The sequence below is a fragment of the Dermochelys coriacea genome, chromosome 7 (assembly GCF_009764565.3).
Source record: "Dermochelys coriacea isolate rDerCor1 chromosome 7, rDerCor1.pri.v4, whole genome shotgun sequence".
Lineage (NCBI taxonomy): Eukaryota > Metazoa > Chordata > Testudines > Dermochelyidae > Dermochelys > Dermochelys coriacea.
The window spans coordinates 45,181,959-45,197,525 of NC_050074.1; the positions used below are offsets into that span (position 1 = coordinate 45,181,959).

The 15,567-nt window shown below is 46.8% G+C and overlaps 1 protein-coding gene across 5 annotated transcripts in view; it reads left to right on the forward strand.

Annotated features, from left to right (window-relative positions):
- Positions 1-15,567, forward strand: part of HEMK1 (HemK methyltransferase family member 1) — a 63,463-nt gene that overhangs the window by 29,720 nt on the left and 18,176 nt on the right. For 4 of the 5 annotated variants that reach the window (XM_038408774.2, XM_043518502.1, XM_043518503.1 and 1 more), the window contains exons 5-6: positions 1,116-1,277; positions 7,436-7,500. In XM_038408774.2, coding sequence (XP_038264702.1) covers positions 1,116-1,277; positions 7,436-7,500 — 227 coding nt within the window. The remainder of the gene's footprint in view (positions 1-1,115; positions 1,278-7,435; positions 7,501-15,567) is intronic. The other variant, XM_043518505.1, reaches the window with a different exon arrangement.

The following is a 15,567-nucleotide window of genomic DNA, read 5'->3' on the forward strand; positions in this document are numbered from 1 at the left end:
CTAGTAGCTGAGAGTGAGAATGTGTACTGTTGGAGGACTAAGGAGTACAAGCATTATCGGACACCAGGAGGAAGGTCCTATGGTGAGGATAAAGAAGGTGTTGGGAGGAGGCCATGGGGAAGTAGCCCAGGGAGTTGTAGCTGTTGCACAGCTGTTCCAGGAGGCACTCTAGACAGCTGCATTCCACAGGGCCCTGGGCTGGAACCCGGAGTAGAGGGTGGGCCCGGGTTCCCCCCAAACCTTCCAACTCCTGGTCAGACACAGAAGTTGACCTGTAATGTGGGTTCACGAAAATGGCCAAACTGAGGGTTGCTGTGAATCTCCGAGGGGAGCAAATCTGCCAATAAGCGCAAGACCCACCAAGGTAGAGGAGGAACTTTTTCACAATGGATTGACATAGAATGCTGCTAGTTAGAATTTACCCTGGAGCATCTTTCTGCTCATATACCTGTTGGCAAAATCCATACAATTCTTTGTTGTGGGTTTTTATATGTGTTTCACAATAAAGATCCTAGTGCTGATTTGTCAAAATAAAATAAAAATCCATGCTAACAACCAGCCATTCCTGAGTGTGACCCTACAATAACAAACCAGTGTTTGTAGTTGTGCATTGCAAGCCAAAACAGGAAGCCTACTTGATTGGGCCATTTACTGTATTTCTTGTCCATCTGCTGGTTGGCTTAGTGCTTTAGGGGTTGGTCTTAAGGGATTTCAAACCATGAGTAGAGTTTCAGACATGGCAAGGCTAAGACTGGTGAGTAATGAGGCTTTCAGAGATAAAAGTTAATGATTGTGGCAAAAGAAATGGGGGACAGGCAATGTGTGTGTGTTCCAGCTGCTTATTCTTTTCAAATGTCCTAAAAAATATCAAAGGATCTGTAGGGAACCTGCAGATTTGGTTACAGTCAAAGCACTATGTGGAGCTGAAGTTGTTTCTGGGATCTCAGTCCTGCTGCTGCCATGTGTTGCTTTTTTTTTAAATACAAAGATGCATTTGATTTGTTTACAAAGGTGAGAAATGGGGCTCTTCACCCTCCTTTTCCCCAGCTCTCCGGTGTTAGTTTGAGTCATCATCAGACTTGCACAGAAATAGCTCACTTTTCCTTTTCTGCTAGGATCTTGTCTCCTTGGTGTTGGAAGAAGAAATCCAGAGGAGCGGGAGCCCTGCAGTTAATGTGGGTCATCAGTGCCCCACTGTTGTCCCTCACCCGGTGATCCTGGAAATTGGCTGTGGCTCAGGGGCCGTTGCACTGAGTTTACTGAGCAAACTGCCCATGGTGGGTGAGCTTTTCATCCTTTGTATTATGGTAGCACTGAGTCCCATTGCAGTAGCAAAAAGATGGTCCCTGCCCCCAAAGAGCTGACAGTCTAGGTATAAGTCAAGAGACAACAGGTGGATACAGACAGACAAAAGAACACAAGGAAAGAATGAGACATTTATGAGCAATGCGATGAGCAGTAGTCACAGTTCACCAGCTACCCGATCACTGCCAAGAGCCCATTTTGGTGCCTGTCCCTTCCCCAGTAACATAATTCCTCACCGGTCCAGGAGGAAACAAAGTCACAGGATGGACTGGGATCTATAAGTGACTAAAGCCCCCTTCGGTCTCAGGTTATCAATCACGTGGGATATATCCCACCCCCAACCCAGACTGCAATGGATAATCCCTGCTCAGTGCTCCGGGAGGGGAAGAATGACCCAAGATCCCCGCCCACATGCCGTGGAGAGAAAAAGGCTTTCCCTTGTTCCAGATCCGGACATCAGTTCATCCCTCAGACTCATCCGGGCTGATCATCACCCTTGGAGAAGAATCAGTGGTATGTCGTCTATGTATGCAAGGCACGCTTTGCATGCTGACTGACAGTGTATTGTCCAACTGGTGGCCCGTGGGCCGCATCCGGTCCGCAGAATAACTCCGTACAGCTCTCATGATGGAGGACACCATTCGGTAGAACAAAATCATGTCCTCCTGTAATGGTGCGAGACTCACTCCTGCGGCGCCTCCTGCTGGTCTCTCAGGGAGTTAGTTCTTCCAGCCTCCAGAGCGCCCTCTGCAGGCCAGTGTCCCTCTTGCTGCTAGCCCCCGTGCCCCTCCCGGACCCCGGTGCCCCTTTTACCCAGGGTGCTGCCTGCTGGCAGTACCCCCACAGTCCCTGGGTCTCCCGTCCCCTGGGATCCCCCGTCCACTATCCCCACCTCGCCTCAGTCTTTGGCTACTGCCAGTGACCACTGAGCCCCTGCACACTGGGGCGGACTGCAGCGTATAAACCAATCATCACAGGCAAGGGGGTTTGGACCTGCTGCCTCTGCCTACCTTTGGGCTGCCCCCTGCAATCCCAGTACCTATCCTAGGCCGTCTGCCAGGCCTACAGCCAGGGGCTTTTCTAGTCTGGAGTCTTCCAGCTCCTCTGGCCTTCCCCAGCCCTGCTTCACCTCAGGTACCCTGGTACGCTCCCCAGCAGCCAGACCCATCTCCCTCCACAGCTAGAGGAGACTCTGTCTGCTCTTGGCCCACTGCCCTCTTATAAGGGACAGCTGAGCCCTGATTGGGGCATGGCCACAGGTGAGCCTGCTTCCCCAATCAGCCTGGGAACTGCTTGCTCCTAGCCACAGCCCTCTCCTGGGCTATTTTAAGCCCTTCAAGGCCAGAGCAGGTGACCACCCCACTACACCTCCAAACAGCATCACCTTGGCCCATACGGTACGTGCGAGGTTACATGGCATGGATGACACTATTTTGGATGCCTAAGGTGTGCCAGTGAGTTGACACTTATCCCAAGTTAATTGTACCTTAGAACTCTCCCCAGAGACATCGCTTGTAGCCAGTCCTGTGATAAACTAACAAGATCTATTAACTAGGAAAAATAAATGAGTTTATTTACAAGATTAAAGCAGGTAAACACACACTTGAGTTACAGTCTTAGGTTTCAAAAGGCAAGAGAAGTTGCTGTAATTTGCAAGCTCTAGATGTCCTTTAGGGCTAACCCAAACTAAACAGCTGGGGATTCCTTGCTTGTGCTTAGAAATCTTGCCTCCTCACTGAAGTCCAAACAGCATAGGGACACAGAGCCTTCTGATCGGCGATTTTTATTCCCTTCCCCAGAGTTCAAACTGTTATGGGATGAGGGTTTGTGCATGTCCCCTCTTCCTGGATGTCGGGGGGAGCAATCAGGAAAGTCTTTTGTCTGCGGACGTTCCACAGTGGTTCATCTGGTGTCTATAGGCCTTCTTTTGTTGGACAGAATATTGCACCTCTTGTGGTAAACTGGTATCTCACACTTAGTAATGCTTCTCTCCTGACAGTGGGGGTTTCCAGTTTCATAGCAAACACTTAACTATTACCATCTCCCAATAATAGCTTTTATAAGTGAGATTAATGCAGGCAGCAAGTTGTAAGCATTTTATTAAGTCCAAACACTCAATACATTTGTAAAAACTTAACATCTGTTTTAACAATGCTAACACACAGGTGAGCCAGATTGGTTTCCAGCTATGCATTTGTCAATGTTCAGTGTGGCCTAGGGGCCTTGACATGAGCTGGCATCTGGCCTGCCAGAATCACAGATATATTTAGGACTAGGTCATTAGCTGATGCAAATCAGTGTAGCTCCTCTGACTCCAGCTGATTCACACCATTAGAAGGTCTGGCCCTAAGACTTTTTATTAAGGTAAAATGCTAGCAATGGTAATGAAAATATTCAGTCGTGCTGAAGGCCTACCTACAAGCGCAGGGCCGGCCCACAACATTTTGGTACCTGAGATGGGGAGCTCAAATGACACCCCCATGCCCCCTCACTTGGGCCAAAACTTTGAAAGGTCTCAATTCTGCCTTCTTCCTGTTCTACTCCTCTCATGGTACTGCTCTGTTACCTACCCCAATAAAGGAGAAATGACAACTTAAAATGTCTTGTTCAAAAATGTTAAGGAACACTTAACTTTCAAACGCCTGAACTGCAAATGTAACTTTTCTTGTCTGCATAGTAAACACTGGCATTTTTATCTGTTTGAATAGTCCAAGTAGTGCTTTCCATGCCTTCTTGGTTGCAAAGATTTGAACTGCTTCCTGAAGGTCCACAGTCTGGGACAGTTCATGCTCTGTTGAGATGATTGCAAGGCTGACCAGCCTCTCCTGTGTCATTGTGGAGCATAGATATGTTTTTATTAACTTCAGCTTGGAGAAGCTGCGTTCTCCACTGGTAACTGTTACAGGAAGTGTTAGAAGTATGCGCAGAGCAAGAAAAGCATTTGGAAAGAGGGTGGTCATCTTATTTGTGCACATATATTCCAGAACAGCCTTTGGAGTTGATCCTGCTGAAATGTATCTTGAAAGGGCTTTCAGTTCATCACCTAAATCACTCGCATCAATATTGCTCATGTCATCATGTGTCAACACTGTCTCTAGTGCCCTGCATTGTTGGTGTAGGTCTTCTTCAGGTATAGCGAGGAGTTTTGGAATAAGCATACAACATCCCAAATATACTGCTGTGTTCCTTGAGCTGCATGAAACGTTCTTCAACTGACTGAATTGCACAATCTAGCAGCGGGTTAAAGAATTCAACTTTGAATTGTTGTTTGGGGTCTCTTATGGGATTATCCTGTGCCTCGTAATCAAAATGTCGTCTTCTTCAGTGACTCTTGTATTGTTGAATGGGTGGGGAAATAGCTTCAGTGTGAAGTTCCTCTGCCAACGTCTGTGGACTCTTCAGAATGTTTTGAAATCCCTCATCTGACCGGTAAGACTGTAGGTATGACTTTGCTTTGTCCAGTTGTTCATCGCTCCAGATATATCAAGGTCAACGCCTTGGAGTCTCATATTTCAAACAGTATGTCATGCCACAACACTTAGCCACACAGGAATTTGAAGTTATGTATGTTTCTGGTGATTCCGTTTCCCTCTGCCACTGTTCTCCCATGAACAGTTCCTGTCATAGCATTTTCCTCCATAATGTCAACTATGGCATCAGCTATCTTCCCTATTTGGTGTTTGATAGGCTTTATCGTCTCCACTCGACTTTCCCATCGTGTGGCATTCAGTGGTTTCAGTGTCAGAGAGGATGTTCCCAGATGTTGCTTCAAAATTTGCCATTGATGCAGAGAAAAATACATAGATGTTTTGAATTACATTAAAAAATTCAGCAGCCGCACTAGAAGCTGATGCTGCATCACTGACCACCAAGTTCAATGAATGAGAACTGCATGGGACAAAAAAAGCTTGAGGGTTTAACTCTCGGATCCATGTCTGCACTTCTCTGTTCTTTCCTCTCATGTTGGCACCATTATCGTAGCCCTGACCTCTCATGTCAGCTTTCACAATTCCCGTATCTTCCAGCTTTTTAAGAAGCACATTTGTCATACCAGCTCCTTTAGTATCATCAATGTCAATAAATTCTCGACAATACTCTCTGACAGTCACCATTGCAGGGACAGTTTCACTAGGTTCTGTTGTTGCAAAACGCACCATTAAAGTCATTTGTTCCATATGGCTGATGTCAGGTGTGCAGTCTAGAATAACAGAATAATCTCTTGCTGACTTCAGATCTGCCACAATCTTCTGTTTGACTTTTGTTGCCAGAAACTGTATGATCTCATTTTGAATTGTTTTTCCATGGTAGTGGTGTGTGTACATTTCTTGGGTGGTGACTCCTCTTAGATGCTTCTGTAGTACAGCATCAAACTCAGCCATCAGCTTCACAATTTTAAGGAAAAAGAAAAGGAGTACTTGTGGCACCTTAGAGACTAACTAAGGTGCCACAAGTACTCCTTTTCTTTTTGCGAATACGGACTAACACGGCTGCTACTCTGAAACCTGTCAATTTTAAGGAAGTTTCCCTAGTTTGGCACATACAGCTGATCTGAAGTGCCACGCAGTGCTAGGTTTTGGGTAGCAAGCATTCTCACAATGGCAATGAGCTTTTTCAGAACATTTTGCCAGAAAAGAGACTCTGATGCAATCTTCTCTTGATGCTGATCATCTATGGTGGCCTTTAACCTTAGTCTCATCTCAAGCTCTTTCCACCTATGGAATGCTTTCTGGTGATTTGTTGCCTTCTCGTGGCATGCCAGATTTCTAGCCAGATTTTTCCAGTCCTTTGTTCCTGTCGAACCCAATGTGGCTGGAACATTAGACTGGAAGAGTTTGCAACAAAAACAGTATGCAGCATTCTGGGTTTTTGAGTACATAAGCCACGGCCTCTCCACTTTGTCACCATTGGGGATTCCACGCAAGTAATGTGTTGGATGGAAACTTCTATTTTCATTGTCTTTGGGGAACATGAAGTTTTTCACTTGCTGTGGCCCATGCAGTACAAGGAAGTCCCTCAGGCTACTGCTCAAGTGGGTCCACAGTCCTGGATCATCTAGACTTAAGGAACTAAACTCAGCAGCAGCTGTTTCTTGCACGTCCACCGCAGTCTTCTCTGATCTACACTTTTCTTCAGGAATATGCATGGTTATATCCATTTGAGATGAAGATATCGATGCTGCAGTAGCTGCCAGATCACCTGCACTCTGATTAATGGAAGATCAGGCATCTCTTCACCACTCACATCCTGACTGGGGCCGGAAGGATCACCATGAATATTTGTGTCTATGTATCTCAGGAGAGCTCCTTCCTGCTTCGATAGAAAAGCATCATTTGCTTTCTTTCTTTTTCTGAATGCTGCCCCAGAGGGGCATTTTCTTCTTTCACTCATGACTGCTGTTCTGTGCCAGCTATAGTGGCTCTCAACACTCAATTGAGGGGACATATAAGCAGGCTAGTAGCCGGGCCTGAATGACAGAAGATATCGGCGTCTTATGGGCTCCTACTACTTCAGTTGACTGCCTGTTCTCCTCCAGTGGGTTCAGAGAAGCAGCAGAAACAGGAAGCTCCCTGAGAAGCTGGTGTTAAGCAGTCCAGGCTCCTGGGGGTGCTAGAGAGGTACATAAGAGGCTCCTCCTCCTCTCTCTCCCTGCAGCTCCTGCTGCTTTCTGTTATTCCCTCTCACCTTTTCTCCTGCCTGCCTGTTATGTCTCTTGTGCCCTCCTTCCTCCAGCACAGCACTCTACCATCTCTGTGCATCTAGAGCAGAGAGAATACATATGCACCAGCAGCAGACACAATTCTCTACACTCTGGGTCCTAGTGGCACCCGCGCCCACCCCCAACCCCACACAGTCTGGCACCTGAGGCGGCTGCCTCAATTCGCCTCATGGTAAGGTCAGCCCTGTGCGACTACACAACCCCAAAGTATCCTGCTCCCACGGAAGTCCTAAGATGGATTCTTCAGGGGCTATATCTGATTTTGGTGTTAGAAAAACAGAGAGACTCTTTCCAAGACATTATATTGGCATCATCTGTCTCATTTGCCCCTTTGCCACAGCCTGTATGTCTATTCATCAGCTAACAACAGTAATGTTGGTGATATAATGAGTATTTTGTTTCCTTTTGTGCCAGAGCCTTGTGATAGCTGTGGATAAAGAGGAAGCTGCTGTGAATCTCACCAGAGAGAATGCTCAGAGGTAGGAACGTATGCATTGCTCATTTTTTCTCTCTGTGAGTGCCCATTACTTCCTAGGACCCCTCACACTGATCCCCTGAGACAAGTGAATAGTCACCAAAGTCCTGGCTTATGATTCTCAAATATGCCCAGTGTCTCAGCCACAGGCTGGATATCATGTTCATCACCATCAGGTGCCAAGGTGTGTTAAATGCTTTGAACCTCTGGAAAATCCAGAGAAAATTAGGAATTTTTGGAACAAATTTTCCCTGAATTTTTACTTTGGTTAAAAAAAAACCCCTTTCTCTGACCTGTGAATCCCCTTTTCCAGACCACCAGCTGGGAAGAAAATGGAATAATAGTGATGTTTTGTATTTATGTTGCACCTTTCTTGCAAGGAGACCAAAGTACTTTGGGTCAGTAGACTTGTCCCTGTTTTGTGAATGGGAAAACTGAGACCTAGTGAGACAAGACTCTGGTCCGTGCCACAAGCTATTACCAGTGCCTTGAGAGTGACTCCTTTAGTGTGCTGGGCCTCAAGGACCCACACAATTCCGCAGGGCAGGGCTGCAGCCTCCAAGATGCCGAAACTGGGTCTTCAGGCACCAGAGAACCCTGTCTCCTTCTGTGGCTCCCTGCAGCAAGTCTAGCCAAGCAGGACTCCTGCAGGAGGCTTTGTACTGTAACCATTCAGGGCTGTTTGTGAGGATTTGCAGTGACACCAGGCAGCCTTTTCTAAAACAGCGTAGGGTTTATTAGTTGACTAGCAACGGCTAGTCCTGAAGTGAGTGTAGAGAATCTCGGGTTAAGACATGGTCCATACTGCCAAGCCAGTCAGCCAGCCAAGCTGCCATGGACTCCATTCCAGGCTCTCTGTCAGTCCTTAGAGAGAGCTGCTGAGTCCCTCCAAGAATCCAAACTTTTCCCCTTCCTGCCGACCCATGCTGAGTTCATATGTTCCCGGGATAATGTCAATCGTTCAGTTTGGTGCGGCTCCCTTTGTCTTTCTGGAGGCTCCATTGACATAGGTCACTTACAGCCAGTCCTCTAACAATCAATTCATTCCACCCTAGACAGTGAAGTGACACAGCACCTCATGTCCCCCGCTCTGCCCCAAAAGCCACATTCTAACCCTTTTTGCAACCATTTGCTTCCTGTGCCAACTCTGCTTTCTGTTACACCAGTGGAAATCCAGTGTGGCTCCATGTGAGTTAATATGGGTTGTAACTGACACCAGAATCTGGCTTCCTTATGCGTCTCTGCATCCTGGGACCCATCCTGTGCTGCACCTGCAGGAAGTACAGTGCATGGGGAAACTGAGACACACAAAGGCATAATAAAAATATTACAGAAAATTGCCACTTGGTCACATTATGTCACAAAGTGAGTCAGTGACAGAGCCAATAACAGAATCCAGAATGCCTGGCTCCCTCTGACTATATTGACTCCTGTCAGGGTTCCTTCCCCACTTTGAACTCTAGGGTACAGATTTGGGGACCTGCAAGAAAGAGCCCCCTAAGCTTATTCTTACGAGCTTAAGTTAAAAACTTCCCCAAGGTACAAACACTGCCTTGTCCTTGAACAGTATGCTGCCACCGCCAAGAGTTTTAAACAAAGAACAGGGAAAGAGACCACTTGGAGACGTCTTTCCCCCAAAATATCCCCCCCAAGCCCTACACACCCCCTTTCCTGGGGAGACTTGAGAATAATATCCTGACCAATTTGTTACAAAATCATCAAAGACCCAAACCCCTGGATCTTGGAACAATGGAAAAATCAGTCAGGTTCTTAAAAGAAGGTTTTTTTGTTTTTGTTTTTTTTTAAAAAAAAAGAAAGGTAAAAATCATCTCTGAAAATCAGGATGGAAAATACTTTACAGGGTATTCAGATTCAAAACACAGAGGATCCCCCTCTGGGCAAAACCTTAAAGTTACAGAAAACGAATAAACCTTCCTTTTAACACAGGGAAAATTCACATAAAACAAAAGATAAACTAATCCGCCTTGCCTGGCTTACCTATACTGGTTGCAATATTGGAGACTTGAATTAGAATGGATTGGAGAATATGGATTTCTTTCTGGCTTCTCTCAGTCCCAAGAGAGAACAACCATGTAAACAAAGAGCACAAACAAAAAAGCCTTCCACCTCCCCTCTTTCCCCCCCCCCCAAAGATTTGTAAGTATCTTGTGCCCTTATTGGTCCTTTGGGTCAGGTGCCAGCCAGGTTAGCTGAGCTTCTTAACCCTTTACAGGTAACAGGATGTTGCCTCTGGCCAGGAGGGATTTTATAGCACTGTATACAGAAAGGTGGGTACCCTTCCCTTTATATTTATGACAACTCCCTTTTCAGGCCTTGCTTCTTTTCTTACGTCTAGATTTTATCTTGCTCCTCAGGCAGCAACTAGACTTCTGGGTGTGCTGGTGTGGTGTCCCACAGCATCTTTCTTCCTTTCTGGGCTGTCACTATCACTGACTTGTAACCAAATGAACTACAATCCACAGCAGCCACCCGTGCTGTGGCTCAGTTTTAAGGGCTTCAGAATCAGCTCTACTCTGCAGCTGCCTAATGCCACAATGCAATCTCCTATAACTGTCACTTGACACTGAAATTGTGGCCAGGACAGTGCTGGTGTCAGAATTACACCGTCTCCTTTACCCCTCAGCTTCCTTTGCCAACTCTGCTTTCTGTTACACGAGTGGAAATCCAGTGTGGCTCCATGTGAGTTAATACGGGTTTCAGAGTAGCAGCCGTGTTAGTCTGTATTCTCAAAAAGAAAAGGAGTACTTGTGGCACCTTAGAGACTAACAAATTTATTAGAGCATAAGCTTTCGTGAGCTACAGCTCACTTCATCGGATGCATTTGGTGGAAAAAACAGAGTAGAGATTTATATACACACACACAGAGAACATGAAACAATGGGTTTATCATACACACTGTAAGGAGAGTGATCACTTAAGATAAGCCATCACCAACAGCAGGGGGGGGAAGGAGGAAAACCTTTCATGGTGACAAGCAGGTAGGCTAATTCCAGCAGTTAACAAGAATATCAGAGGAACAGTGGGGGGTGGGGTGGGAGGGAGAAATACCATGGGGAAATAGTTTTACTTTGTGTAATGACTCATCCATTCCCAGTCTCTATTCAAGCCTAAGTTAATTGTATCCAGTTTGCAAATTAATTCCAATTCAGCAGTCTCTCGTTGGAGTCTGTTTTTGAAGCTTTTTTGTTGAAGTATAGCCACTCTTAGGTCTGTGATCGAGTGACCAGAGAGATTGAAGTGTTCTCCAACTGGTTTTGAATGTTATAATTCTTAACGTCTGATTTGTGTCCATTCATTCTTTTACGTAGAGACTGTCCAGTTTGGCCAATGTACATGGCAGAGGGGCATTGCTGGCACATGATGGCATATATCACATTGGTAGATGCGCAGGTGAAGGAGCCTCTGATAGTGTGGCTGATGTGATTAGGCCCTATGATGGTATCCCCTGAATAGATATGTGGACAGAGTTGGCAACGGGCTTTGTTGCAAGGATAGGTTCCTGGGTTAGTGGTTCTGTTGTGTGGTGTGTGGTTGCTGGTGAGTATTTGCTTCAGATTGGGGGGCTGTCTGTAAGCAAGGACTGGTCTATCTCCCAAGATCTGAGAGAGCGATGGCTCGTCCTTCAGGATAGGTTGTAGATCCTTGATGATGCGTTGGAGGGGTTTTAGTTGGGGGCTGAAGGTGATGGCTAGTGGCGTTCTGTTGTTTTCTTTGTTGGGCCTGTCCTGTAGTAGGTGACTTCTGGGTACTCTTCTGGCTCTGTCAATCTGTTTCTTCACTTCAGCAGGTGGGTACTGTAGTTGTAGGAATGCATGATAGAGATCTTGTAGGTGTTTGTCTCTGTCTGAGGGGTTGGAGCAAATGCGGTTATATCGTAGCGCTTGGCTGTAGACAATGGATCGATCTGGCAGAACTTTGTGACTTTGTCCTGACCCATAACTATTTCACATTTGGTGACAATGTATACCTTCAAATCAGCGGCACTGCGATGGGTACCCGCATGGCCCCACAGTATGCCAACATTTTTATGGCTGACTTAGAACAACGCTTCCTCAGCTCTCGTTCCCTAATGCCCCTACTCTACTTGCGCTACATTGATGACATCTTCATCATCTGGACCCATGGAAAAGAAGCTCTTGAGGAATTCCACCATGATTTCAACAATTTCCATCCCACCATCAACCTCAGCCTGGACCAGTCCACACAAGAGATCCACTTCCTGGACACTACGGTGCTAATAAGCGATGGTCACATAAACACCACCCTATATCGGAAACCTACTGACCGCTATTCCTACCTACATGCCTCTAGCTTTCATCCAGATCATACCACTCGATCCATTGTCTACAGCCAAGCGCTACGATATAACCGCATTTGCTCCAACCCCTCAGACAGAGACAAACACCTACAAGATCTCTATCATGCATTCCTACAACTACAGTACCCACCTGCTGAAGTGAAGAAACAGATTGACAGAGCCAGAAGAGTACCCAGAAGTCACCTACTACAGGACAGGCCCAACAAAGAAAACAACAGAACGCCACTAGCCATCACCTTCAGCCCCCAACTAAAACCCCTCCAACGCATCATCAAGGATCTACAACCTATCCTGAAGGACGAGCCATCGCTCTCTCAGATCTTGGGAGATAGACCAGTCCTTGCTTACAGACAGCCCCCCAATCTGAAGCAAATACTCACCAGCAACCACACACCACACAACAGAACCACTAACCCAGGAACCTATCCTTGCAACAAAGCCCGTTGCCAACTCTGTCCACATATCTATTCAGGGGATACCATCATAGGGCCTAATCACATCAGCCACACTATCAGAGGCTCCTTCACCTGCGCATCTACCAATGTGATATATGCCATCATGTGCCAGCAATGCCCCTCTGCCATGTACATTGGCCAAACTGGACAGTCTCTACGTAAAAGAATGAATGGACACAAATCAGACGTTAAGAATTATAACATTCAAAAACCAGTTGGAGAACACTTCAATCTCTCTGGTCACTCGATCACAGACCTAAGAGTGGCTATACTTCAACAAAAAAGCTTCAAAAACAGACTCCAACGAGAGACTGCTGAATTGGAATTAATTTGCAAACTGGATACAATTAACTTAGGCTTGAATAGAGACTGGGAATGGATGAGTCATTACACAAAGTAAAACTATTTCCCATGGTATTTCTCCCTCCCACCCCACCCCCCACTGTTCCTCTGATATTCTTGTTAACTGCTGGAATTAGCCTACCTGCTTGTCACCATGAAAGGTTTTCCTCCTTCCCCCCCCTGCTGTTGGTGATGGCTTATCTTAAGTGATCACTCTCCTTACAGTGTGTATGATAAACCCATTGTTTCATGTTCTCTGTGTGTGTGTATATAAATCTCTACTCTGTTTTTTCCACCAAATGCATCCGATGAAGTGAGCTGTAGCTCACGAAAGCTTATGCTCTAATAAATTTGTTAGTCTCTAAGGTGCCACAAGTACTCCTTTTCTTTTTGTTAATACGGGTTGTAACTGACACCAGAATCTGGCTTCCTTATGCATCTCTGCATTCTGGAACCTATCCTGTGCTGCACCTGCAGGAAGTACAGTGCAGGGGGAGAGGAGGACAGGTGGCTTGATCATACCCTTCCATTCCCAGGATTCTGGGCTGCTCTAGGGGCTGAAATGGCCACTGGTGTAGATTAGAGCAGCCTCGAAGGTGCTCTAATTTACAGCAGCTTCCTGAGAATTCCCAGAGGGCTGTTCCACAGTCTGGAGCAGTCCCAAATCTTTGTAGTGGTGTGCACTGTGGCGATTCCCCTTTCTACCCTCTATGTGCTCCCTGCCCCTCCCCCCCGTCCTGCCCTTACATACTCTTCGCGCAAAGACTTACAAAGTGGGGGGGAGGGGGGCGGGGTGCAACATAGGGCTGCTTAAGTGGCCCTATGCAATGGGCAATTCTGCCCCAGCTCCTTGCAATACAGTTTGGCCCTTACATGCTGATAGAGTTAGTATAGAGCACAGGACTGAGTCTGTCCCACTACGTCCATCGCACCCCTCACACTGTTTCTTCACTCATACAACCAGCATATCCCAGTGTTGTTCTGGGGGGAAGGGAGGAGACAAATGAGGTAGAGTAGAATCGACCTCTACCCAAGTAGCAGACTCTCTTACAATGGGTCGATGTTGTAATAGGAAGAAAGGCAGCTGGATTTTCACCTCCCTGGCTGAATTTGTAGCTCTGACAGAGAACTCATCTCCTCGCTCGTTTACTGTGCTAATTTGATCAGGAGTAGTAAACATAAAGCCAAACAATCTCACGTATGCACGAACCTTCCACTGTTTTGAAAGAATCCATCTTGTTGTCTGCTCAACGCTACTGTTGTGCTCTCCCTCTTTTTTTAAAGCCCTATGTCGCAGCTAACTTGCCTAAAAGGGAGGGGGGCTTGGATGAGAATCGTTGTCAGCTAATCTTGTCACTCCCACCCCAGAGGGGTGCGCTACAGATAGACACGTTACACTCCCTTTGTTCCCCACTGCCAATGTGTGCTGATCTTACAGCACCCTCTGTGCTTGCTCCCTTAGGGAGCACAAGGTGGGGTCTAGGAATGGAACAGGACTCTTTCTCGCCACATGGAGCATGAGGCCCCTTATGTGTCCCAAATACACTAGTGCATTGGATAGAAAAGTTGGTGAGGAAAATCCTGGATGCTGTACTCCCTTGACTGGGTTTTAGTCTGCTATGTGAGTTATTCTGCATGGAGGGAGAGTATGTATTGGGAGGAGCTGGATGGTTTTTGAAAAGCTGCCTCTAATTCAGGGTATAATACAGTGTAGGGAAATGGGAAGCGTTTTTGGAATCATCACAGAATGCTCTCAGTAACCTGCTGACCTGGATGTCACCTCTTGCGAGGGTCTCATTCCTCCAGCAAACCCTGAGAAATCCTGTGGCTTTGCAAAGAAGTGATCGTCTGGTGTTCAGAAGAGAGAGGTGATTTTGTGATTAAGGCAGACAGCCGGGGGGCATCTGGGACTGCTGGCTTCTATTCCTTACTGCCACTGTCTCAGGCCACATCTACACTATAGGAACGCTTTTCCAGGGATAGCCGTACCAGTACACTATATTCACAAAGCGCTCCTAGTGTGGATGCAGCTTAACTTGGCAAAGCTGTGCTTTTGCTGGTGTAGCTTATTTTCCAGCACCGCTATCCAACTCCCGAAACAAAATAAGCTAGACTGGTAAAATCACAGTTTTTCTGGTATAACTGCATCTACTTTCTAACAGAAAAAAAATCTATCTTTTGCTGGCCCAGCTCTGTCAGTCAGGGATCCCATCTCACCCCCCTGACAGACAGAGCTATGCTGGCAGAAATCTGTAGGGTAGACCTGGCCTCACTCTGCAACCTAGAGCTTGTCACTTCATTGCACTGTGCCTCAATGGCCCCATTTGTGAAATGGGATTACTGCCAAGGTAGCAGGCTAATTTAATCATAGCTTTCCCACGCCCGGACCCACTGTGCTCCACCCCAGCAGCACCAAGGGAATTTACAGTGGTTATGAGGGCTACAGGTAAGGGTTCCCCTAGTTAAGAGGAATCCTCATCTGGCCCCTGCCCCCTAGGAAGCGGAATATTATGGAGCAGATTTGGAGTGGGTATGGCAGGACTGTGACAGGGTGGGACAAGAGCATAATGCCCTGTACATCCTCTGACAGACCGAAGGCCGCTCTGACTTGCAGCAGCTAAGGGGGTGGTCTGGCCTCTGGCAGCCTTGAGGATCAGAGGGTTCAGAAATATGTCAGAAAGTCACCTGGGCCTCTCTGGACCATGTGCTTACTCCTCTCTTGCTGGTGAAGAACGAGAAAGTGTCCACATCTTCTGGTCCCTAGGGAATCTAAGTAGTGCAGAGAGTTCAGTGAGGTACAGTTCAAGCTGAGAGGCACCACTACAGCTGTGTGTTCTCTTAGAGGTGCCAGGGTGGAGGGAGAGCCCATGTAAGGATATTGTACCTCAGAAGCCCTAAAGCCTCTTTCTGTAGCAAAGCATTCTGTAGCACAATG